The sequence below is a fragment of the Dermacentor albipictus genome, chromosome 5 (genome assembly GCF_038994185.2).
Source record: "Dermacentor albipictus isolate Rhodes 1998 colony chromosome 5, USDA_Dalb.pri_finalv2, whole genome shotgun sequence".
In the NCBI taxonomy this organism is placed as follows: Eukaryota; Metazoa; Arthropoda; class Arachnida; order Ixodida; family Ixodidae; genus Dermacentor; species Dermacentor albipictus.
Window position 1 is genome coordinate 113693904 of NC_091825.1, and position 25395 is coordinate 113719298.

Consider the following 25395-nt stretch of genomic DNA (forward strand, 5'->3'; position numbering starts at 1 on the left):
ATTGCATCATAAAGCAAGGCTGCTTTGCAAGAATCGCTACGCTCCTCACAGTTCTACAGTTTCTGCATGAGGAGAGTATGCGCGCTTTCTTCCTTTTTTGTTTAGGAATGAATATCTCTGTCGAAACAAAAAGATAAGCGTATACACACACACGCTGTGCCACACCCACAAAGCGATTACGCAACGTGGGCGCTATCGATGACTTCCTCTGTTCCGGTCGTCGAACGGACGAGCGAGAAGCTCTCGATCCCGACTGCCTGCGTCTCCTCGTGCTGTGCGGTAATACCTCGTAAGCAGCGAGAAGGCAGATCAATGCAATCGTTCATTAATCCGCAAGCCGCCACGTAGGACAGCGCGGCCCGATCTTGTTGGCCCCATCACGGGTCCCCCTCTTGTCTCGTCGACGCTGCAGTGTCGTCGCGTGTCCAAGCATCTCGGTCCAACGGTCGCAGCGGAGACTCTGGTTGGCCGGGAAGGAGGGGGAGGGGTGAGGGGTGCGACTTGGTCTAGCCGTGTTATCTGGTTCGCGCGGCCGGCCCGGCCCGGCTCGGCTCGACTCGGCTTGGCTCCGCAGCTCGGCGGCACCCTAATGACGCGCTACTCCCGCCGGCCCCCGAGAAGAACAGAGAAAACATTGATTCTGCCGACCGACTGGGTATACGCGGAGGAGTTCGACGCGTGGTCGAAAGGGAGGCCCCGGTGCGCGGTCACTTCCGAGACAATGAGCATGGCCGACTAAGAGGACGAGAGGGACCGGCACCTTATCGCTGAGAGAAGGAAGCGAGCGGCTAGATGGACTTTTTCGCGGGGTCCGGGCGGGCTGTGGCTCTTGCCACCCGCGTCCGCGTGTAGTTGATAAAGGTGGCGCTGGGCGCCCTTACACGCTCGCTGGGACATTTATTTCTGTTTCCATGCAATATACTTCGGGTGCATCACGATCCAAGCGAGTGTGGATAGACGAACGTAGTACTTGTTCATACAAAAAAAAGAAAGAGAGAAAGAGAAGCGGAGATGCGAAAGTCGGGAAGTTTAACCGGAAGACAAGACCACGGTTTGCTACCCTAAGCTGGGGAAACGGGGTAAGTGGAGGCGAAAAAGAAGGAAATCAAAGTAAAAGAAAGAGAGCACATCCATAAGGCGTTAGAGGAAGGTATCACTGAAATAAAGACGCGGTAATCTTAGCGTAGGTTCAACTAATTCACTTATCTCAGCAGCACCTTCATCGCCTCCAGGCACCAGAACTCAAAAGCTCTTCATACTCTCTGCGAATCCATTTCACAAGTAAACAGGACGGATTGAATGCGTGCGTCTTACGAAACAAATAATGGCCGCTGTCGTGCCTGAGTAATTAAGGCGCTCTGCTGCCGAGCGCTATGTGGCGTGTTCGAATCCCTCTCGCGGCGCTTGCATAGCGAAGTCGGGCGGAATAAGATAACGCTCTTCTATCACGTGACCTGAGTGCACTTTGAAGAACCCCGTGAGATGGAATTTAATCCGGAGCATTCCACCGACGTTTATCACAGGCGTCGAGTTCCTTTAGGACATTAAAGATCATAATCATTCTTTAAACGAATCAACGGTATCACAGCGGTATCACAGCACGCAGCGTTTCTTTGAAAAAAAGCTGCTTCATTAAGCGATGGCCACAGTCCTCACTGGCGCTTACTGCACGAATGTTCCGCAATGCGCGCGAAAGAGTCCGAACGTCCCTGAATACATCATCGCGATAGTTACTCGGGGCTCCATATGCATCTCAGTGCGATTGCGTACTCCGTTAAATTTTACACGACTAACGAAGTAACCACGTAATTACTTCTGCAGCGAAACCGGTTACCGGCTGTTATGTCGGTCCCCAGGCCCAGCTTACGTAACACGCTAACGTCCACCGAGGGCAACGTTTACCGATTGCGCCTTTCCATACCTCAGCAAAAGCAGCAAAACCGCCGAGAGGACTTCCTCGAAATAGCAACAGTGTGTGCTAGAAAAAAAAGTCTTCGAATTCCCTCCTGCCCGTTTACTATACTTGCAGCGTAGTCCAAAACGTCAGCCTTCGAAAGAACAAAAATCTCAGTGGCGATTTATCGGCAAATGCGAAAGAAAAATGCGCTAGCATTACGTCGCACCTCTCTGAGGGTCCGGATTGACGACTTAAACCACGTTCACCACATTGCAAGGTGTTGTTCAGGAGCTCACGCGACACACGCCCTGGCTCTTCGACGAAGACGAATACCATATATATATATATATATATATATATATATATATATATATATATAGCGCTTCCCATTACCCGATGACTCTTCGTGCCCTCAGTAAGATGGTGGTGGCCTGGCTTTACTTTCAAGACGTTATCCCTACTACACACCCCTTTTTCAAACCTCCTTTCATCGCGCATCTCGTTGGTGCAGGAGATCCAACAGGAAAGCCGCCGGCCTTTGGTCATCACCACATGCAAAGATCGGATATATTTACCTCGAACATTATGCTGGTTTGTTTCGCAGGGACCAACCACGACGGTGTGGTATGGAAACAGATGCTCAGCAGGAAGTGCGAATCTGCCCGCGCACAACGTTCACAGACAACATCAGCGGAAGGCAGAACTCTGCCCCTGGTTCCTACGGCGCTGATTGAGGAGAAGGGTGACGGTGCAACCTCCTTGGCTTAGTCGTTTTGAAAGCCAAATAAATGCGCTGCGTGTTTCCGGAGACCTTCTCACAGGCTGCCTGGCGAAGGTCGCGAGTTCGTAGTCTGTGCCATGACAGCACGACGACGTAAACGAGCTTTACCTGCCCGCATAGTTGATATTGCGACAATAAGCACACTCTTCACTTATAAGAAATTTTTACTAAGCTACATTTAAATCGCTGCACCTGTTGTCTTCGCCGATTTTTCTTCTTTTCTATGTCCAGTCGTTTCTTCTTCCTCTTTTCCCTTCCTTTCCTTTTTTCTTTCTTTCTTTGCACCGCTCTGTCTATTTACTCATCTTCTTTCCTTCTTTTTTGGTCAAAGCGGTGGCGGCGCGGGCCAATAAGTGACGGCGAGGCTGTTCAATTGACTCGTCTCTGCACGAGGAGGATCCGACGCTCTCCTTTCAAAAGGAGGCGGGCGCTGCGGTGGTGGGCGTCCCGATCGATCAGCCGCTCTACAGGGACCGGGTCGCCCTTTCCGCCGACTGAGCACTACGCTAACGCCAATCGCCACGATTTCGGCGCACGACGTAGCACACAGGGTAGCATATAATTTGCATTCTTTACACTTGGGGAATGCCATAAAATTTAACGCATTTCGCATTTTATTTCCGCATACAGCATCACTGAGGAGTGATAAGAGGAATGAGCTTCACCTACAGTAAAGCCGCGTCCCAACGAAGTCATTGGGACAGGAAGTGCACTTCGTTATAAGCGGTATTTCGTCGCAAGCGGAGTTCTATAGAAAAACCATAGAATGGCGGGACTTCCACTCGAGCAGCGCGGGATTTTGGGTACGCTATGCAAAGTCGTTTAGGTGAGCTATTTTCTAGATATCTATCGATCTGTAGATAGATAGATAGATAGATAGATAGATAGATAGATAGATAGATAGATAGATAGATAGATAGATAGATAGATAGATAGATAGATAGATAGATAGATAGATAGATAGATAGATAGATAGATAGATAGATAGATAGATAGATAGATAGATAGATAGATAGATAGATAGATAGATAGATAGATAGATAGATAGATAGATAGATAGATAGATAGATAGATAGATAGATAGATAGATAGATAGATAGATAGATAGATAGATAGATAGATAGATAGATAGATAGATAGATAGATAGATAGATAGATAGATAGATAGATAGATAGATAGATAGATAGATAGATAGATAGATAGATAGATAGATAGATAGATAGATAGATAGATAGATCTACCACGTCACTCTTTTTTTTTCGTGTTTCCCGATGTTGCATGCCTCCGTCGCATCTAGTTCCTGGGAATTTGATGTCGATAAATCGGCCTCAATCACTCATTTCGCAGCCCTCCCGTCACGTGCTCGTTATTGCCTTCGAGTTTCGCGTTCGAGTATGACTTGACCTTACTTTTCCCCTCCACTGCATATTTGTTACTTTCCTTTCAGTTCGCCAACACTCACTCTGACGAGGCATCGATTCCTCGCAAAAGCTGGCGCTTATAGAACCGTTCGATCTCCCATGCTGTACACGCGGTTGCGAGGTTGTGTGTTCTTGTCGTTAATTATTTTGTCGTGCGCACCATATGTCTGTTGGCGATTTCTTTTTCTTTTCTTTTTTCTTAATCAGCTTCTGTCTCGTTTCGTCACTCTGTCCAACAACCTGACGCCACCGTTAGGTCGCTTAGTTTTTTCCCCCTATTGTAAAAAGAAAGGAAGCGACTAGCTTCCTTTCTTTATCCAGCTTTAGCCAGCTCTTTATCTTTTTTTTTCGTTCGTTCTTTACCACTCAGTGCCGCTCATAAAGAAACACTGAACGCTCAGTGATGTTGGGAACAAGCTGTGCTGATCGACATGTTGAAAGACGACGCGAAGAGAAAGACTTTTATTTAGTAGCTGAAAAAAGGGCCCACATCTACGCTAAACGGTATAACGCACAAGTATCTTGCAAAACAGCTTGTGTCTTAGAATGTAGAAGGAGTCTAACTAGTCGTATGTTAGCGCAAGACAATGCAATGCACACATACAATAAACAAGCAAGGAGCGTAATAGTATCTTGAGCAACCATGCCCTTACTTAGAACGCCAGACCAAACAAGCCCAGCAGTCTTTGTTGCGCTGTATTGTCCATCTACTTGGCTAGTTAGGCTAGTCATTTAGTGGTAGCTGACTGAAATTGTCACTAAATTTACTGCATTACAATACAAAAGCCAGTTGCTGCAGACGTCACTACACTTACTGCATTTTTGATCGGGCCTTCTCCTTGCGTCCTTGCACATGCATTTGCCCGGCCACACGAATCACTGTCAAATTTCGGACTTGGCGCACGAAGCCAGAAACTGTAAAGACGTTCATGACACTACCAGCGAGAGTGTTATTTCTTTCTTCATATTTATCGCAGAACGTAGCATTATAATTCTTGTTTAAGTTTTAAGAAAATACGCTGCCAAACCAAAAGGGAGCTCGAAACTGACGACCAACAACTTCTCTGTTCATTTTTATCTCGATAACAAAAAATAAAGGGGGGAGGGGGGGTAACTAAGAAATTGTCCGGATTATTGATATAAGTTTCTAAATACCTGCAATGACGCTGCGCCTCACGGCAAAGCCCGCCTCGGTGGTGATAAACGCGTCGGTGTCGACTGTTGGCGTTTGAACTTGAATTTAATCTACGTACTCATGATTCTTCATATTAGCATTAAAAGACAGCTGATGAAACTCGTGGCAGGCAGCGAATGCTGACACGGCGCCCATAGCACTGAACAGGCGTAGATGCCTTCCCACGAATATTTAGCTGAATCGTGCACACGTACCTACGTATACGTTGAAGAGACTAACACATCACGCGGACGAATTTCTGTGGCAGCCACTGAATTCTTTCACGTGTTCTTTATGTCGTTCTTGTCATGGCTCAAATCAAATCAAATTAAGGGGTTTAGCGACCCAGGGCAGCTCGTGGTTTCTACTTTCATATCATACTTCCTCCTCCTCCTTCCCCCGTGTAGGGCAGCAAACCGTATTTCCCTTTCTGGTTAGACTCTCTGCCTTTCCCCTTTCTTCTGTCTGTCTCTCTGTCTGAGGGACAGCGCAGCGAGTGTAATCCGGATCCATTTTTGACCATCTAGGGTTCATTTAATGTGCACCTAAATCTAAGCACCCGAGGGGTCACTGCATTCCGGCCCCCTTGCAAAGCACCCGCTGGGGTCAGGAGTCGAACCAGCGACCTATATAGCGTTCAGCAATCGAACGCCATACCCACGGAGGTATACCTCGGCGTGTTGCGCCTCGGTTATTTGCCGTATTCACTCCGATACGAAGCCCCACATGGAAAGGGTGCAAGCCATTACGATGCACTTCGTAGCGCCGTCCGTCGATGACAGCCGTCTCTGCGAAGTAAGCCTGCAAAGGCGACAGAGACGGACACCCGCGTGCCTCATGTGTGCGAAGACTTCTTCGGTTTCCCGTGCATACGCACAATTGTTTCTCCTTCGAGAAGTTTCGTAGCAGGCCGCTGTCAGTAGAGACAGGCTGTTCCGGGAACGAGGAAGCCTACGAGTTCCACGAAGGACGTCCTTTTTGAAGGCACTGAAGGCGTCGAATCTCACTTTCGACAGAACGGAGCCGTCTGAAACACCGTCCTTCGCGATATCGTGTTGAGTGCTTTTCTCGAGAGGAACCTCTTAACTCCATCTCTGGAGCTCCTATATAAATATATGGGAACAGAGAAATCGTTCTGCCAGGCTTACGCTGTACCAAATTAGATTACGTTTCTTTCGTTTGAAAGGAGAAAAAAAACAGTGGAAATCTAACGAAGCGTCAAGTGTGCAACATTGTAACCCAGCAATACAAAAAGCAATATCACAGTTGTGTAAGCTATCGAGACATCTAGAGAGGACAAAAGTGGTATAGCAAACATCACTCTGTTATGCATCACTGATTTGTGTAAGTACGACTATTGAAAAACCTCAGTAAGCAATGCAACAGTTTCAGCTAATCCGTAAATTCGTATATCGCATGTTCCCGCTTCAGACGGCCCAACAAATGCTGTTTACAGAACTCCAATATCTTATTCCTTCTTCTTTTTCTGAACCGAGTTACGGATTTCTAAACGTTGTACTTCAGTGCTGTATTTTTTAAGCTGCCATATTTCGAATACTTTCGTAAAATATTCTCAAATAAAAATACTGCTTTTTACAGTCGGTACAAATTAGCTTTCTCTCTTAAACGCAAGGCATTTCGTTGAAATTGACTCGCGGTTGTCTGTAAGTATGTTAATAGGGAAGTCATGAGTTTGGCCCTAATGTATCTAGAGCTTCATCTTAAAGCGTGTTTCGCGCAGGCTGCCATGCAGTACGTGTCATATACGTCCGTTTAATTTCTCACTCCTTCGCCTTTTCAAATGCTTCGTCCCCTTGCTTTGCGCAGAATAGTAAACCGAGCTTCAAATCGATAGTTTTCCAGTAGTAATCGTGAACATCACCAAGTCAGGTGAAATAATAAATCAAAAGACGGAAGATGGGTAACTCAGTCTGTGCCGAATGCGGCAGCTCCAGGCCAAACGATTCTCCGGGCAATACTGGACCTTCCTTTGTTTGCCCACTGATCATCCCTCAAGATAAGATAAGATAAGATAAAATAAGACAGATAGATAGATAGATAGATAGATAGATAGATAGATAGATAGATAGATAGATAGATAGATAGATAGATAGATAGATAGATAGATAGATAGATAGATAGATAGATAGATAGATAGATAGATGGATGGATGGATGGATGGATGGATGGATGGATGGATGGATGGATGGATGGATGGATGGATGGATGGATGGATGGATAGATAGATAGATAGATAGATAGATAGATAGATAGATAGATAGATAGATAGATAGATAGATAGATAGATAGATAGATAGATAGATAGATAGATAGATAGATAGATAGATAGATAGATAGATAGATAGATAGATAGATAGATAGATAGATAGATAGATAGATAGATAGATAGATAGATAGATAGATAGATAGATAGAAAAAGACTGAATCAGCCTCCGCAATGGAGGGTGTTAGATTTTGATCTTCACTATTGAAAGCTCAGTACCAGTACAGGACTGTTTATTTCCATCCTGAGCCCATCGTTCCCAAGTTAAAAACGCAGGTGGTACATTAATCAAAAGTCCTTGGTGTCTCTCAAAGCCACTGAATTGGCGCCGTTCAATCCCATCAATCAATCGAATGTTACCTTAAACCTTTATCCCGTCCTCTTTCCCGTAGTGCATTCACATACCTCGAGCTGCACGCAAACACACTCTACTCTAATGCGTTCGTATGTACAGTAAATGAAAATGAAACAAATGAGAATCAACCAAACTTCGGTTTGCAGATGCAGTTTGCGATGAGAACGAAAACACTGAGAGAAGACACGAAGCGCCGGGGTAAGAGAGAAGGTGTCGCTTCCAAGGGCCTCTCTGGAGGGGTGGCTCGTCCCGGCGAGGCGTCGTTTTAGGAGGCGCGTCGCTTATGTCAATATACACAGCTCTCTCGGTTCGCGCCGCTTGGCCCGCAAACAGAGCGCCAACCGCGTCGACAAAGAAGGGCTGTGAACGGGACGTCGGAAACAGGCCGACGAGCGAGCTCGCTTTACGCTTTCAGCACGCGTCGCTGTGCCCCGAGCCAAGGAGGAGAACGCTGACGTCATAAAAGGGAACGGGAGTGTCTGTTGCTGTAGAGAAGTGGTGCATTTACTTGAAAGGGGGGAAGACGGTTTTAGTCTTTACTTATTTTTTCTCTCTCTTTTCTCATTTTTTTGGAGGGGGGGGGGGGGGCTGTGCTTGAGGAGGGATTAGGCTCGCCAGTACACGCAATTCTTGACTGCATGTGTTTGTACTTACGTATACAAACTATCCTTTATGAAGAAATTGACATGTAATCAATATAGTTTGATCAGGGGACACCATACATTAAACCACGACGTTGGATGGATGGATGGATGGATGGATGGATGGATGGATGGATGGATGGATGGATGGATGGATGGATGGATGGATGGATGGATGGATGGATGGATGGATGGATGGATGGATGGATGGATGGATGGATGGACGGATGGATGATGGATGATGGATGGATGGATGGATGGATGGATGGATGGATGGATGGATGGATGGATGGACGGACACGGACGGACGGACGGACGGACGGACGGACGGACGGACGGACATTTCCCATGATTAGTTCAGGCTAATCAGGACTGTCAGGTGGCACTCCCTCCTAGTTTCTTTCATTTCTCCACGGGCTAAGTGCAGTCAGAAAAGGTAAATTCCGCAGGCACTGTAATCACTGAGCAGTTTTCCCATCCACCCTTCCTCCACTCTCCCTACACTTGCTCCCTTAGTCGAGTGCTGTCCTGGGCACCTATTAAAGAAAGGATACGAGAACTCTGTTAAAATATAAGCTGGACGTTCGTAACTCCTGTTTTCCTAATCCTTAGTTTTCTCTTCTCTTTTCCTATGCTCTGTGTTTGCTGGAGCGGCAGCGTTCGCGTGCTCTTTCCGATAGCCATAAAACGAGGAAGTGCAAGCAGTATGTCTTCTAAACCTCTTGCTGCTGTCGTTAAAGAAATGAGAAATACTAACTACAGCGGCTTCCCAAAGTTATGTGTTCTCAGCAATAACTGCTCATCGTAACGATGAACTAAAGCGCGACCTCTCGCGAAGCTCATAACTTCGGCAAATAAACAATTGCGAACGTTATGAACCCGCTACGTCTGTATAGACTCCCCCATGAGCTCCGTTTTGGTTCCTTCCGGGACCATTAGGGGCACTGCGTGTAAACTGTTATAACAGGCGAGATATAAGTTAGGCTGGAGTCTGGGCACGAAATGCGCGCGCGCGCGCATTTCATGCCCAATATACTATGGCGTCGAAGTGTTGATCTGTCCACGAGATAAAACGGAATTAACATGGTGGCTCACAGGAAAGCCTTGGTCGCGTGGTCAATGCCTCCTAGATAGCACAAGGCCGGTGCACTTCGATCCATGACGTCATGCTACTTTGCCCGACTGCGTGGAATATAATGGGGACGGTTCCGAGCAAGCCGGGGTTTTGGGGGCCACTTCAACCCTTCGCATCAGTAACACAGGCTTCCGAAAGTATACCGCGCTCGAACCCAGGACGCGGCGGCTGCATTTCGAGGGGGAAGAAATGCAAAAACATCCGAGCACCCAGGTGGTCGAAATTACTCCGGAGTTTCCCACCATGGCGTGCCTCATAATCATATCGTGGTTTTGGCACGTAGAACCCCAGAATTTAATTATTTGTTTTATACCGCGCTCAAGCCAACGGCGTTGCGATAGGTTCGGTGGCAAAAGTTTCGCTCAACATCTTGTGCGCGCAGCCACGCGCCTTATCGCAATCCACAAGCAAACTCAAAAATAATTCAGCTGCGATTTCTCTAAAGCCCATCGTCTTGTTTCCGCAAGCGTGTTCTCACCTCACAGCTAGCCCCTGTTCGTCCGACTTCGAGTGTACTTTAGCGCCTCCGAAACCTCTTATCTGATTTTCTTTTCTATCTATCTATCTATCTATCTATCTATCTATCTATCTATCTATCTATCTATCTATCTATCTATCTATCCATCCATCCATCCATCCATCCATCCATCCATCCATCCATCTATCTATCTATCTATCTATCTATCTATCTATCTATCTATCTATCTATCTATCTATCTATCTATCTATCTATCCATATATCTATCTATCTATCTATCTATCTATCTATCTATCTATCTATCTATCTATCTATCTATCTATCTATCTATCTATCTATCTATCTATCTATCTATCTATCTTGCTGCCTGCGAAGAGAAGCATAACAGAAATGCATTTAAATGTGTTTGCATCGTGAGAACGTTCGAAACCACTTTCACGCCACTTGCATACTGTCCCTCAGAGAAGTTTGTGCATCTGTCACGAATAGCCGACAACAGGCAGCGGAAGCATTCATTGCCGTCACCATCGCCGGTCACGCGTGGAGGTAAAAAATCCGGAGAGGATGGCCCCATGTCTCGCCTTAAGGACCTTTCGGATTATGGTTTCCTTTCAGTTACGAGCAAGTTTCAAGCTCAGTGCGCTCTCCTGCTCGACGCTACACGTCTACAAGAAATGGCAGAGTATGCGTTGCGGAGTGCACGCCAGTAACGGCCACTCAAGCGCACCGTTCTGATGAGGCAGAAAGTAGATGTCTCCTACAATGCACGTGTCGTCGTCGTCGTCGTCGTCGTCGTCGTCATCGTTGTTGTTGTTGTTGTTGTTGTTGTTGTTGTTGTTGTTGTTGTTGTTGTTGTTGTTGTTGTTGTTGTTGTTGTTGTTGTTGTTGTTGTTGTTGTTGTTGTTGTTGTTGTTGTTGTTTCCCAAATAGACGAAGAGCAGTGTTCACCCAAGTATGTATGCGCGTAGCCTGAGCAGTGCCAGTGGGGCTAGGAGGCGACGAACCGCCAGCCTAGGCGGTGGTTGCGTCGCTGCATGCGGTGATAGCATGGCCAGCCAGTGCCGGCAATCGCTCCTTGTGGGCGCCGCTGTACACATCACAAGGCGCAATACCTACGGTTCAATAGTTCACAACAGCGTGAAAACTCAAGAAGCCACACCTGTTTTCGCCATAAGCACTGTCCTCGAGGGCAGCACAAGATGCGTCTGAGAAATAAAAGTCTAGCCACCTAGAAGGATCGGCTTCATCAACTAATTTACTCAAGCGGGAAGTGCGCGGCTTACGCGCTAACTAAATTAAATTACCCGCGTAAGCGTCCTCTATTGTTTTATTGCTTCTTCTGCGTTCCTTCGGGGGCGTAACCGAGGTAGAAAGATCTCGCAGTTTAACTCTACAGCTGCTACAGAGATTTATATATAGCTGCATTTCGCGGTACATTCGTAGTTATGTCGTCGCTGTAAGACTGTCGTGATTTTCCCTTGTATGAGGCTCCTGATAACGGCCGATTATCATCATGTCGTGCCAACGATAATATAGCTGTGATTATGTTATTACGACGTTCTACACCTCCCTCCTTTCGCTGAAATGTTAATCGCGACCGAACCACGCACTTTTTTTTTATACTTGCCAAAGTACTTGTGACCTGTGGTATAACAGTGTGTGCAGTGTTCATTTTATTATTTTGCTGTGTCATTTTCACCTCGTCTGTTCTATATTTTTTTTCTTTCGTTAGTACTGTTTTGCCTTACCTGCGCTAAAGATACCTGCCTACCTTCTCATTTTTTTCTTCCCCCAATGATAAATAAATTGCCGACATTTCTGATTAAAACAACCGGGTTAGATGGACGTCAACGAGGTGAGAAGGCTAAGACAGACCGGCGTTGTATCCCGAGGCGGCGGTTGCGGTACGGTGTCAGTGTCACCACGACAACAGCAACAACTACGACTACGACCACGACGACAACAAGAACTACGACTACAACGGGTGAAAGGATAGGAAAATCCGTGTTCCTACATAGGGAATTGTTAACGTACCTGCGCTAATGTTTTAATCTTATTCCGGTAATAATGCGCTTAACTTGCGTTGCGGAGGCCCCTGTCCTGACGGATAGCGCGCGCAAGTGTTGAAATGCACAGTCATGCCTCGTCATTGTGACCCTCGTTAATACGAATGGCTCGGCTTATGGACAACCTTTGGCGGGCGCCAAACTTTTCTAATACGTTCGAGCCTCGTTAGCACGGGAACACGCTTGTGTGAACAATGAACAGGGAGGAAACGCACGATCCCGTAGAAGGCCAGTGCATTTTGGTCCCGTTAATACGGACAGCTTCGGCATGAACGGGATTTCCTCTATAAACAAGCGGATGGATGGATGGAAGGATGGATGTTATGAGCGTCCCCTTTGGAACGGGGCGGTGGCTTGCGCCACCAAGCTCTTGCTACTATGCTGCCTAATATCCTACCTAGGTTAACCCATGAGAAAAAAAAAACACACACTATGAACTACCACGTCCAAATTTTCTGATACCCTATTGCGAACTGTGCTTTTGTACGTCTCCGTCCTTTGTCGTTTCCCTACTTTTCTTCCACCAATCCTCCAATCGCCTCTTACTGATGTCTATTGCGGACCTGTTGCGGACAAGCGAACCGTAAATCCCACGCACTCTGGCGGCGAAACGCAAGCGGTGTGCCGCCGGTTGCGAGAAGGCCTCACGTGTTGTGCCAGCAAGCGGCTCAACCTCACTGGCTAAGTCCTGCGAAGCTGTGTCGTCCAACTCGTGCCTCGAAAATGCCTGGTCATCCGGCAGGCTGAAGCCATTGCGCTTTTAAAAGGGGTGCTGGATAAAAGTTCGATTCACTCGCTCATTCATTTATGGCGTAAGCTGCTCGCAATAGTATTTTTATCCATTCATCGCAGACCAGTTAAAGAATATAAGAAATGCCACGCGGCATTATGTAATGAAGTCAAATCAGAGGCAATTATTGGGGTTGAATTTCGAAAGGAGTCAGCTTTTATTATCGAAATGAGGACGTCATCTCGGCCATTCAGTCCGTCCATTCATTCGCGACCAAGTAGTAAGGCTTCCCCTATGAATGCGTTGCTGCTCAAGAACGTTTGCGTATGCCTCTAAAACACACGAAGTAACTCAGAGGTTCGTTAATGCAGCCAATATTTAGAAGAGGTGCTCGCCGCTGGCAAAGAAATAATGTCAGCGCGCCTCCAGGGAGCAGCCATACAGCTTTCGATTAAACATCATCACGGAATGCTAGGCAACAACAATAACAGAAGAAGAAAACAAGAAAATAATTATGATTACGATTACGGGGAAGCCGTAAAAATGTTGGCTCCGACAACTTTGCCGGGCACAGAAAAGTGCGTTTGCTCTATTGTTACTGCACTGGCGGGCAAGGGAAATGGCGAGGGTGGTCTCGCAGCTAATATGTCAATGCGATCGTTTCGCAGCCTGCGGTGGCGATATTTTGCATATATTGGCCTCTCACGTTACGTGTAATGCATCCTTGTTTATGCAATAAGGATAAATAAATAAATAAAACCTGAATATCGTACCAATCGGGATATTTATAATTTTGTTCCGCCGTAGCAATAAAAAGTGGCTCCATCGGTGGAATTATTCAAAACAAGAAATATACATCTAGCTGTCAGGGAATAAACAAGTCCACACTTACGGGAATTTTTTTTATTCTTATTTCTGAGAAGATAATAGAATTCTCATTATGTTATGGCGACGGCTACGTCTTCCCATTTGGACATAATTATAAGAAAAAAATAATGATTAATAATTTATTTCTTACAATATTCAATACCTAAATAAAAGAGAAGAAAATGTAGCGACATTAAGGTTGGAAGTCTCCATCGAGAAGTTTCATTTAAAACAAAGCCCGCGGATGTTTCAGATGCACAAGCATGTTTCACACAGCCACACGAATGAGACGCAATTAAAGGCGTTGCTGCGGAGTCAATATTCAGCACTTAAACCAGTGTCTTCAAAGAGTCAGTAAAGTGCTCGCACGCGCCCTAGCGATGAACTGCCCCTTGGTAGTCGTAGTCCTAACACATTGGCAAGTGAATATGGTCGACGTGAATTTGGTAAACGGAAATTGTTATTCGATGCGCTGTCTACGCGTAATGTGCCTGGTAATCGCCGTTCGAACACAGACCAAATATTCCATTTCATGTTGGCGCAGTGCGTAGAGCTCGGTACAGTGTTAGAGAGAACACCGTAGCTGGTTTTATGTCCTATAATTGAAACATTGCAACATTCTCAGAATAAACAAAAATTGCTGACAGCTGACATCTATGTTAAACATATAGTTTACATGTATTCGTGCCGCAATTAGTAACAAGATACCAACTCGATGTTTGACTGAAAAGCTGACGATACTGTTCACCCTCATAAACTCTACAGCACTCAACAGGCATGATGAAGAAGAGTACGAGTGTTACTTTGATGGCAGTACAAAAAAAAAAAAACTTCACGCGTATCTCACGTGTGCTGAGTCAATTCTTCTCATGAACGCTAACTATGCCCGAACAGTTTCGACGACTTTCTTTTTTTATTTTTTCGTCTTAGTGACGTTAATCACTTTCCCAGACCTCTTTTCTTTCCTTCTTTTTCTTTTTGCCTTTCTAAATTTGGGTATTTCGAGAAGCAGCGTCCTAGCGCAGAATCCTGCGTAATGAAACTCAGAGAACAGCCTACGCAGGCACACTAGATTATTAAAAACACCCGGTTTGCGAATTAATGTTTAAGGAAGAACTTCAATGCAGAAGCGTAGAAAAGGCTTTTCTTTAAAGCCGTGCTTTTGTTGGGTATGATGACCGCTAACGGAGAACATCGGCGTTTTCTTTAACGCTGCTGTAGATGTTATAACTTTTTTTTTTGCAATGAGTTTCTTGCGGAACGAAATACAGTCAGACTTCGTTATAACTAAGCTGGATATAATTAAATAAATAATATAACAATAAGGGAAATTCCCTTTGAAATCTTCATAGAGATTCATATTACAGTACACGCAATTTTGGGTATAACGACGCAATTGTGGTTTTACTGTAAATACAGCAATGAATGCCATCTTAAACTGTTGAAGTCTTCTCGAAAAACAATGGACAACAAAAAATAGCGATCGGTTAGAAAGGACAGCGTTGAACACTCCATGATAAAAATAGATCGGCTCAGGCGTTGTTGAAAATTAGGCAAAACTTTAGGCTTCCAAGTTTATTCGACTTTTTCCTTGGTGAAACTCCTCACTCGCTGAAATTAGCTCCGCGAGACTTCTTCTTAGAAAAAAATTGAAATTCAAACCGAGACTAAATCTATTTTGCTTCACTGACGTCATTGGAAGAGTATTCACCACGACAAATGCGCACCATTTCATTCATTTCGAATGATATGCCTTCCAGAAAGCGTTCCGTTTCCTAACAAAATCGAAAACAGGGCGAGATGACGTGGATAGGAAAACGCGAAGAAACAACGACGACTGAATAACGACGTTGTCTCATCGCGCTTTCCTAATATTTTATACCACAACGTCCGGGTTAAGCGCACAGACTATATATAAGACTATAAAGGGAACTACACAAGTCAAAGGGAGCAAAACTAGCTAGTTCTCAGGGTAACTGAAAACAAGTTATATGGGGCGTTCAACATTTAATTTTAACAGCATCCTTATTTATTCGAGATAGCACAATTTTACTCCTTGAGCCTGGTAAGTTGAGTAGTTGAGATCAGTTGCCATCACTTGCATTAGAAACCGAAACTCTTTGTGAACTAAGCAACAAAAATTCCACGAATCAAATATCCTAACTTGTGGCTTAAAGGGCACATATTGCAATCTGCGAATTGCAGCCGGTGAGTTGGCGAGCCATATCCACTTGGAACAAATTCTGTAGAGAATACAAGGTTCGGGAAAAGCGTTCTTGAATTGCGCGAAGAAATGCGCTCGTATATTCATGCATAAGAAGTCGTTTCTTTAAAAAAGAAGAACTTTTTATTGTAAGACTCCGGTGAACAAGTCGAAAGGTACGCTTTCCTATTATTTCATCGTTTAAATAACCCGTTCGCCGTTTTATGACAACGGCGTCACATTATTTGCATCCCGGCCATCACAGATCAGACAAAAAAAAAGAAGAGCTTTCGCCCAAATCCTGAATGGCTTCATAATTCGAGATCACTCATTTCGTCTCCTCCTCGTGAGGGGAGAGGAAGCAAAGGAGGGAGGTGGAGGGAGGACGAGACACAGAGAGAAAAAGCGAGAGAGAAAAAAATAACAATAAAAAGAGGACGGTGGCGCCCCCTGCCGGTCGCTCACCGCAGCAGGTGTCCGTCCCTGCGGCGCGTGTTCTGCCAGGGCGTGTCCTCGTAGCGGTAGCCCTTGCGGACGAGCGGCGCGCACGAGCAGCTCAGCTTGTTGCCCATGGCACCCCTTCCCCGTCGTCGTCCTCCTCCTCCTGCTCAGCAGCAGCGGCCTCCTCTCCTCCTCCTGCTGCCGCCGCCGCGCCGCGGGCCTCCTCCGCCTCCTTCGTCGCCGCCGCCGCCGCCTCCCGCCGACCCTGCGCTCCGCCGCGGTCGGCTGCGCCGCAGGGCTTCTCTGCAGAGCGGTCAAGAGAAGAGCACGGGAGAAGAGCCCGGTGAGAGTCGCGTCCGCTTCGCCTCGCGGCTCATCGTTCGATAGGCTCGGCACAACTCAATTTTCGCAGGCACTCCTTCAATAAACACGGGGGACGTTTCGAGACGCGCGTTTCGGCGCGCGTCCTAAAAGGTCAGTGAAAACGATTCATGTGGGTGTGTTTAGTAAGGCTGGGGAACAATGCTGTCTTCACTTTCCTCCGCTAATACTTCGTTTGGCGATTAAAGAAATACAATAACATCAGATGAAGTGGCTGATCATTTGTGCGAAATCCGCGAAACGGAGAAATGTTCGTTAAATAAATAAACTGTCATCCATATGAGCAGCCCAAGGTTTTTATCGGTTGCATGCTGTGGAGCATACTTTCTCAGGAACATGTACAAGTTTCCTATACAGCTTCATGCTTAACTCGGGTGGTGACATTTTTTTTCCTGTAATGAGCAGAAATGAACGTATTGCCGCAATAAAGTATTTCGCCATTGTTTATGGGCAGTAAAGCGAATTTAAAGAAAGAATAAAGTAGAAACAGCATATGCAGCAGTTTCTGATATTGGACACGAGTATTTGAAAGAACTACTACAATATTAAGACAAATTTTAAAAAAAAAGGTCATTTGTGCAAAAGAAACACAAGAACACCGAATACACCGATGCGAAAGTTTCTACTTTTGGACGAACCACAAGAAATACCTTAACAACATCAAGCCCAGATCTCATCACAAACCCATGCATATACCTGACTGACACGGAATGCAATGTTAACTTGAAAGCACAAAACTCAACTAAACATGAAAAGGAGAATTACAGTACCGAGACAGAACATCGACATCATTTACAAGTGTTATCGATCTTATGAATACGTCATCAGAATAAAACAGTTTAGACGAACATTAGGGTCACATAAAACATCATCAAGCGCAGTTAACTCACTGCAATAGCAAGCATACGTGTGGCGATATGAAACACTACGTCTAATTTGAATCCACAAAACTCTGCTAAAACTGAAAGAAAGGATAAAGAGTGTCAATATCGAGACAAAGCAACGCCATCCCTTATAACTTTTATCAAGGTTATCAGCACGTTATCACAATTACACATTTTTTTGAAGAACATGAGGTTTCAATCCAATTCACCAAACGTGAACACTTCGTTTTCACCAATTTGCGAAGACTCTGCCATCTGCATAGACATTCTTTACGTTGAATCCTCTGTGAATTGCGGTAATTTGCCAGAATGTGTATGAAACGTGACATATGCCTCGAATTCGAAGTATACAAGAGAGAAAAAAAAAAGTCAACAGTGGCCGAACAAAGGCAATTCCATCCTGGCTGCATACAGAGGCAATTGTGTTACTCGCAAGCACGCAAAAAGGCATGATCATGGCACCTCATCGTTTGTATTAATTGGTATTCTTACGAAATCACTAAATGCTTACTTAATGGAACCATGCACTCGGCAACGATGCTACGTTGTTGTGCCGGTAGAACGGGTACGAACATACACTTTTCAAGCACAGTTCGCAAATGCTGTCACTTCAAAGCAGAAAGCGTGCTAGCGAGATGCCGGAATTACGATCGCGGTAGTTGATATACAAGCAGCGCTCTTACGCAGAGAGAACAGGGCGCACGAACGGTGTTACAGAAAAGCCGTATATGGCTAGGCCAGTTCCGTCGTCTTCCGTCCGCGAAAAACCCGCGAACTAGCTCGTTGGCGCAACCGCGCGAAAACGCTCGTGCAACTTCTCACGCGCTCGTCGTCGTCGTCGTCGTCGTCATAATAATAATAATAATAATAATAATAATAATAATAATAATAATAATAATAATAATAATAATAATAATAATAATAATAATAATAATAATAATAATAATAATTGTTATTATGATAATCATCATCAACAACAACAACGTCACCATCATAATCACCAGCAACAACAACAACAACTACCATCAACAACAATGGCTCGAGCATCGTGATCTTCTATGTCTGGCTCCGTTGCCGCTCATAATAATAATAATATATGGGGTTTTACGTGCCAAAACCACTTTCTGATTATGAGGCACGCCGTAGTGGGGGACTCCGGAAATTTCGACCACCTGGGGTTCTTTAACGTGCACCTAAATCTAAGTACACGGGTGTTTTCGCATTTCGCCCCCATCGAAATGCGGCCGCCGTGGCCGGGATTCGATCCCGCGACCTCGTGCTCAGCAGCCTAACACCATAGCCACTGAGCAACCACGGCGGGTGTTGCCGCTCATCATTCCAGCGTAGAATTTCGTTTCTACTTTGTCGTTGTGATGGGGAGACCGCGTTTTTTTTTTTTTTAACGGTGGTATGACGATTGCTTAAGGGGGTATATGAGCCATTAATTGTCTTACGCGACGGACTTATTCATTAACAGAGGTGATACGAGAATGTGTGTGCATACCTAACGTCGCGATGACAAGCGATCAGGAAAATAAATATGTTCGTACCTTTGTTCAAAATTTTATTTCAGATCTGTTTCGTGTGCTAAACAGCCTCGCTGGTCATCCATCTTCACACAGTGGAATGACCTCTGTTTTTTTTCTGTTTTTTTTTCTCTTTTTTTTGCCAACCAGCGCCCGCTTCGAAGGCGCGGCCGATGGGAGGGGCGCTCGCAGTGACGTCACAGTGTTTGCAAAAGGGGAGAGGGTGGAAGACAGATATAGCTCAATTTTTGTTTCTCTCTCAGAACTTATCTGGCACGGAAACAAGACGGCGATAAATATAATAGCGATAGCTACCGAACGAACCTTACAAAAGTCGGAATGAGACATTAAGCACACTCAGGAGCTGTAGCTACCGCTACAAAGCAAAAGCGCGCCGAGGGCTCTCTACTGGGCGCACGATAATGGGACTTGGACATCGGCAATGCAGCAGCCGGCCAATACGGGAACAGCCTTCGCGTTTCGTTTCTGTCAAGCACGCCTGTCATCCCACGTGACAAAAAAAAAGAAGAGGAAAAGACAAAGGAAGCTGCAGGCGACAATGTGCCGGTCATTCCCTTATAATGCGCTCGCTCAAACGAGTAAATAACGCCCCGACAACGAGCGAACGAACGGGAGGGGGTGAACGGGAGGGGGTGAACGGGGGGCTGAGAATATAGAGGGGCGGGCCAGAAAACAGAGAGACACGGTCCGCGCTCAAACGAGGACCGTCAAGATGTTTTCCTTTCCACGGACGCTTGTCTGTTCCGTGCCCGCGCGGCGTCCCCCTTCTTCTTCTCTCCCGGCGTTCCTCACGCCAGCCGCTCGCTTTATACTCCGGCGTTTCTCCAGCGACTCGCGCCGCCTCGCGAGAGGCGATCGAAGGCCCGATACCGCATTTTCTCGTACCTAATCGCATCTTCGCTTCCGTTGCCCACGGCGAGGAAGTTGGCGGATACGGTCGCTCCCATCTCGAAGCCAAACGAAACGATATCGCGCCCCTGTTCTCATCATTGTCGATTTTTTTCTAAACAAGGAGGAAGACTTCCCTGAAGAACCCGCCCTGAAGAACACAATTACTAGAGCTCAATAACGTTCTCGCTCGCTCACCCGCTCGCTCACTCACTCACTCACTCACTCACTCACTCACTCACTCACTCACTCACTCACTCACTCACTCACTCACTCACTCACTCACTCACTCACTCACTCACAGCTTCAATGCCGCAAAGTAGTAGCATGCGAGGGTTTATTGGTCAGTTCGTATGTTCCCGAGTTCAAGTATACTGCGGGTCGTCTTGCTGTCTAAACGATAGATTCTGCCACATTCGCCGCCATGGCCGTGGGTGACGTTGTCTCCCACGGCAAGATCTTGGATACGTGCGCAAATATTCGAGAAAGTGTACGGGAGGATGGCCAGGGCCAGCCGCGGTAGCTCCATCGCACGCATAATGCTTTGAAAAGGTTCGAATCGCATCTGCGGCAAAGTGTCTTCTCGTCCAGTTTCATCTTCCTTATCCTGCTTATTTCCACATTTCAATAAGAAAAGAGCAGTTAATTTACCCTATGTCTCCAAGGCAGCATTACCTGTTGGCTTTGACCATAGCTTCATTAATAGCACATTCGAACGGTCGTTTCTGAGAGCTGTGCAGAGAATGATCACAAAGGTGTCGCGTAACATAACCTTAAAGCTGCAACCGGAGAGCTCTGAACCGACGAGTTGAATAAGCAAGTATATTGCAGCACAAATTCACGTCCCGTAAGTCTCCGTTACGTCAGTACTGCGTCACCGTAGCGGACCTTAAACACGCAGCCTTCCCGTTTATTCACCTCGTGTAACGCTCTGAAGCAATCAAGTGCGTTGTTTCACTTGCTTTATTGTTTTTTATTGTTATTATTATGTTGTTGTTGTTGTTGTTCTTTTTTTTTTGCTTGGGCACTTTCTCTGCTGGTTCAATAGGAATAAGCATTGCTTTAAATTGGATACAAGACAGAAGCTGCCCCGTCTTGCTTCTCTTTTTTCAAGCGAAGCATTTTTTGGCATCACCGTTTACAGTGCTCGTGTGCATCTACCGTAGCGTGCCGTCCTCTCCCTCTTTCCATCATTCTATTCCAGGTTGCCCTTAAGCCCCGTGTAGGGTAGCAGACCACACGCCCGTCTGGTTGACCTCCCTGCCTTTCGCTCCTTTGCATCATTTCTCTCTCTCTCTCTATCTGTCCCTTGTCCAATCGCCCAGAACAGATATGCGTCACTGTGATCCGAGGGGATCTAAACCATTAAGCGGGTCTAAATCTGTGTCGTACGTTTATGTGCGCGCACCTCTCATCACAAGTCGTAAATCGACAAGAGAGAGAAAGACAAAAAGAAGTCATAAGGCAAAGCCAGGGAGGTTATCCAGGCTGAACATTTATACTTTGCTTTCGTCCTCAAGACATCGCTGTTCCGTGGCACTTACTTAAACACCTCACTAAAGCTTCGCTTCATATGTGTCAACTTCCGCATGCAGAGCTTGCCTTTCCTTTTGGTAACAACCGATTCTTAAGTATTCATATAAGTAAAGAGAAGCAGAACGAGCGGTATACAAGAAAAAAAGAAAGCCCATAAAACTGCTACGTTGCATGCTAACCGTACGTGCTATGAATTAGTCGTCGAAGCAGGCTATAGGGAGGTTTAGCATAGGGGTGTACAACTTAGGGTGCCCCAACAAGCGACAGCTTCGCGTTGGCGGTCTGCAGCGCCGGGAAGGTGCTTTGGGACAGGGTTCAACGGCTTGCGTCACGCCTATTGCAGCGCCCTCCCTGCACGCGGGAGGAAAATGAAAGCATGATGTCAGAGAGAAAGAAGAAAAGTGAAATAATGCAATCCGTAATATTTTGCAGGATGAAAAGTATAGATGCGAGTCTATTATTTTCAATGAGGAGGCGTTGACGTGTTTTTGAGATGTTCGCGGCGACGTTGAGACGTCGCAAAGCAGGCTTGGGGCACTCGGGACAGCCATGCTCTTTCTTTCTTTTTTTGTTTTAGAGCGCAGCTCTTTGGCGTCCGTTCCTGGGTTTCGCGTCGTCGTCGTCGTCGGCGTTGTTGTCGTCGGCCTCGTAACCAGCTCGCCGACGAATCTGCTGCTCCGCCGCCGCGCATGCGCGCTGTCGGCTCTCCGGGCGAGGGAGGATGATGGAAGGGAGGAGGAGAGCTTGTGGAGGAGGGCTGGCTACACAAATGGCTCTTTGGCGTCCGTTCCTGGATTTCGCGTCGTCGTCGGCGTCGTCGTCGGCGTTGTCGTCGGCCTCGTAACCAGCTCGCCGACGAATCTGCTCCGCCGCCGCGCATGCGCGCTGTCGGCTCTCCGGGCGAGGGAGGATGATGGAAGGGAGGAGGAGAGACTGTGGAGGAGGGCTGGCTACACAAATGGCTCTTTGGCGTCCGTTCCTGGGTTTCGCGTCGTCGTCGGCGTTATCGTCGGCCTCGTAACCAGCTCCGCCCCCCTTTCATCCCCCCAGCGCTAGCAGCGACCGACTGATACCGCTTTCGTGAGTCCGCTACCGCACTCACGAAAGACGTCGTGCACTTCCTGCAACTCGCATTAACCGTCCATCGATCCACACCGATGTTAGTAGTGGGGGACTTTAATGTTGACATAAAGACAAACAGCAATTTCCTAACACTTATGCGGGAGAACATCCCGTTCCTCTCGCTCGTAACGCGTCCCACGGCTGTGACAACCTCGCGAGGCACTTGTATAGATCTCGTCTTTGAGAATCAAGCATTGGTGTACCAAGTCGAACATATATCAGTCTATTTCTCCGACCACAAAGCTTCCTTCATGACTATCAAGAACTGTTAGTGGAGTCTTTGTTAAAGGAATACGTGTGAAAAATAAAAAAAAATTCTGTGATAGCGCATACATGTGTTGCTCGATTTCTTTGCCTCAATCTATCGAAAAGGTGAAACAGCTTATTTGCTGCGCTCAAATTTCGCATTAGGAAGTAACGTAATCGTCGGTAATTTTTTTTGAAATACAGAGCGTTAGGGGCATGAGAAAACTCAAACCCAAATACACTGTTGGGGTTCGGCGATTGCGCTGGTGGCGAGGCGCTAATCATTGGGGGGGCGGGGGGGGGGCTCTTTTTGGGAGTCTGCGTTCTAAAACAACCATATCTTTTTATTCTCTTTATACAGTGACACACAAGATGTAACGCTGACGCAGGAAACTGCGCACCAACAAGATATGCCCTTCATCGCACAAACTTGACAAAAGATACATATAATCACAGAAAAGACAGGGAGAACGGAGAAGACACACGGGACAGACGGGAAACAGCGCTGACTCGTTGCGCGTGTTTCATTCTCGCGTTGCAATTCGTGGAGACGAATCCGGACCAACTAACTGGCCAACTTCCAGTTCTCCTAACGTACCGACACTAGAATCACCCCAACGTTGAGAGACAGAGAGAGAGAGAAGGTTTAACGGCGCGAAGTGTGGAGAGGTCGCGGCCAGGGGAACGTGAATGTCGCGCTACTTCACCCACTGTTGTAAAGGAAACAAATATATATAAAAGAATAGAGACAGAGAAATAGCGGAGAACGAAAAACAACGAAGTGACACACAGTCGAATATGTGTGGATACGCGGTAGGACCAGGCCAATGACTATGTGGGAGCACTTAAATATGGGGCGATAGGTTTCACAGGCCACTTAGGCAGCTTCTTCACGACGAAGCACTGTACGCATTTGTCCAGCCGCAATACACCGTACGGCAAACCGCGCGATGAAAAAAAAAGAAGTTGAGCGCGCAAAATGACTGTCGGCATCTCCAACAGTCAGACCACGCGCACTTGCAGCTCTCGCGCAATATGCAGGGACGTTTGAACCGCATGAAATAACAGACTGACCCAGCTGCGGAGACTGTGTACGTTGAGCATAGGTAACGCTTAATATATTTATCCCAAAACGGACGTGCTCCTAAGCAAAAAAAGAGGCGCCCCTAGATTCCGAGAAAATGCGGTAGCTCACTCTCTGGGCCGTAGTTGTTGGAACAAGCGCCTTCGTGGGCCGTCTTCGTCGTATAGTCGGCAGCATCGGACACGAGTGATAAAATGCGACAGCTCGGACCCTAACCTACCCCCCCCCCCCACTACCCCCTTCAACTAACGGCCCTCACGCCGCCATGCCGACAGCCTCAAAAGAGCAGAAGCAAAAAACAAGGATAAAAAGAACAAGCGAGCGACCTAGATAAAGAAAAGACGTCGACCCGCAGACGCGACGTTAGCGGAGAGTTGATAGAAGTGATGGAGGCAGTGAGGAAGAGGAGAGAGAGGAAGGGAGGGAGGGATGGGCTTTATAGGCGCCCTAAGTGACGCAAGCATCTTTCCTTATCGAGTACTGCAATCCGTCAGGGGGCGCCCCGGGCGTAGCCGGACAACCAATAGGGAGGCAGCCCTCTCCGGCAGCGGCACCTTGACTTTTTCGTCTTGCAGAGGGCTTTCCAGCGGCGCGGCATGGCTTCCACTCTTTCTTCTTTTTTTTTTTCTTCTTCCCGCGTTCTAGAGGGAGCAGCGCCAGCAGGCCTTGGGGGCATTTTACATCTATTTACTCGAACGAGTGTACACAGAGCTGTTTCGATGCCCTCAATATTTGTCTTTATTCTTCTGTTTCTTGTTTTCTTTTACTTTTTTTTTCATCTTTCTTTGCATCCAGCAGTCCTTGCCCTTCGCTCCAAACTGAATTTGTTTTTCTAGGGCGCACGCTATCAGGAAAGACTTGAACTTGCCATCCTTGTTTCATTCCTTCCTGTTTGTTCAAAATTTATTTGTCGAGAACGAAAGTTACGATGAAGCAGCGGCGCGGCCACAAAAAAGAAAGCTACAGGAGGTGACCCCCCGCTTTGACCGGGGCGTGTTTTGCTAACGCACACAACGGCCCCAACGGCGTACGGTAGCTTGTTCAAGGAACGCACAACTCCGTCCACAAATATCCTGGCGCACGATAAAATCACGCGGAATGAACACGCAGAGGCAAGAAATTACGCGCTGAGGAGAAGGAAAACGCAAATGGCACACATACTGCGGAATTCTATGCTTCTCAAAGTGGAAATTCGGCCCTATTCTTGGCACCACGTGCAAGTTAAAGGAACAC

The 25395-nt window shown here is 46.6% G+C and overlaps 1 protein-coding gene across 8 annotated transcripts in view; it reads right to left on the reverse strand.

Annotated features, from left to right (window-relative positions):
- sif (still life) overlaps positions 1-25395 on the reverse strand; it is a 251444-nt gene that overhangs the window by 182067 nt on the left and 43982 nt on the right. For all 8 annotated transcript variants that reach the window (XM_065454834.2, XM_065454836.2, XM_070538773.1 and 5 more), the window contains exon 2: positions 16499-16777. In XM_065454834.2, the coding sequence (XP_065310906.2) occupies positions 16499-16605 (107 nt within the window). In that variant the 5' untranslated portion in view covers positions 16606-16777. The remainder of the gene's footprint in view (positions 1-16498; positions 16778-25395) is intronic.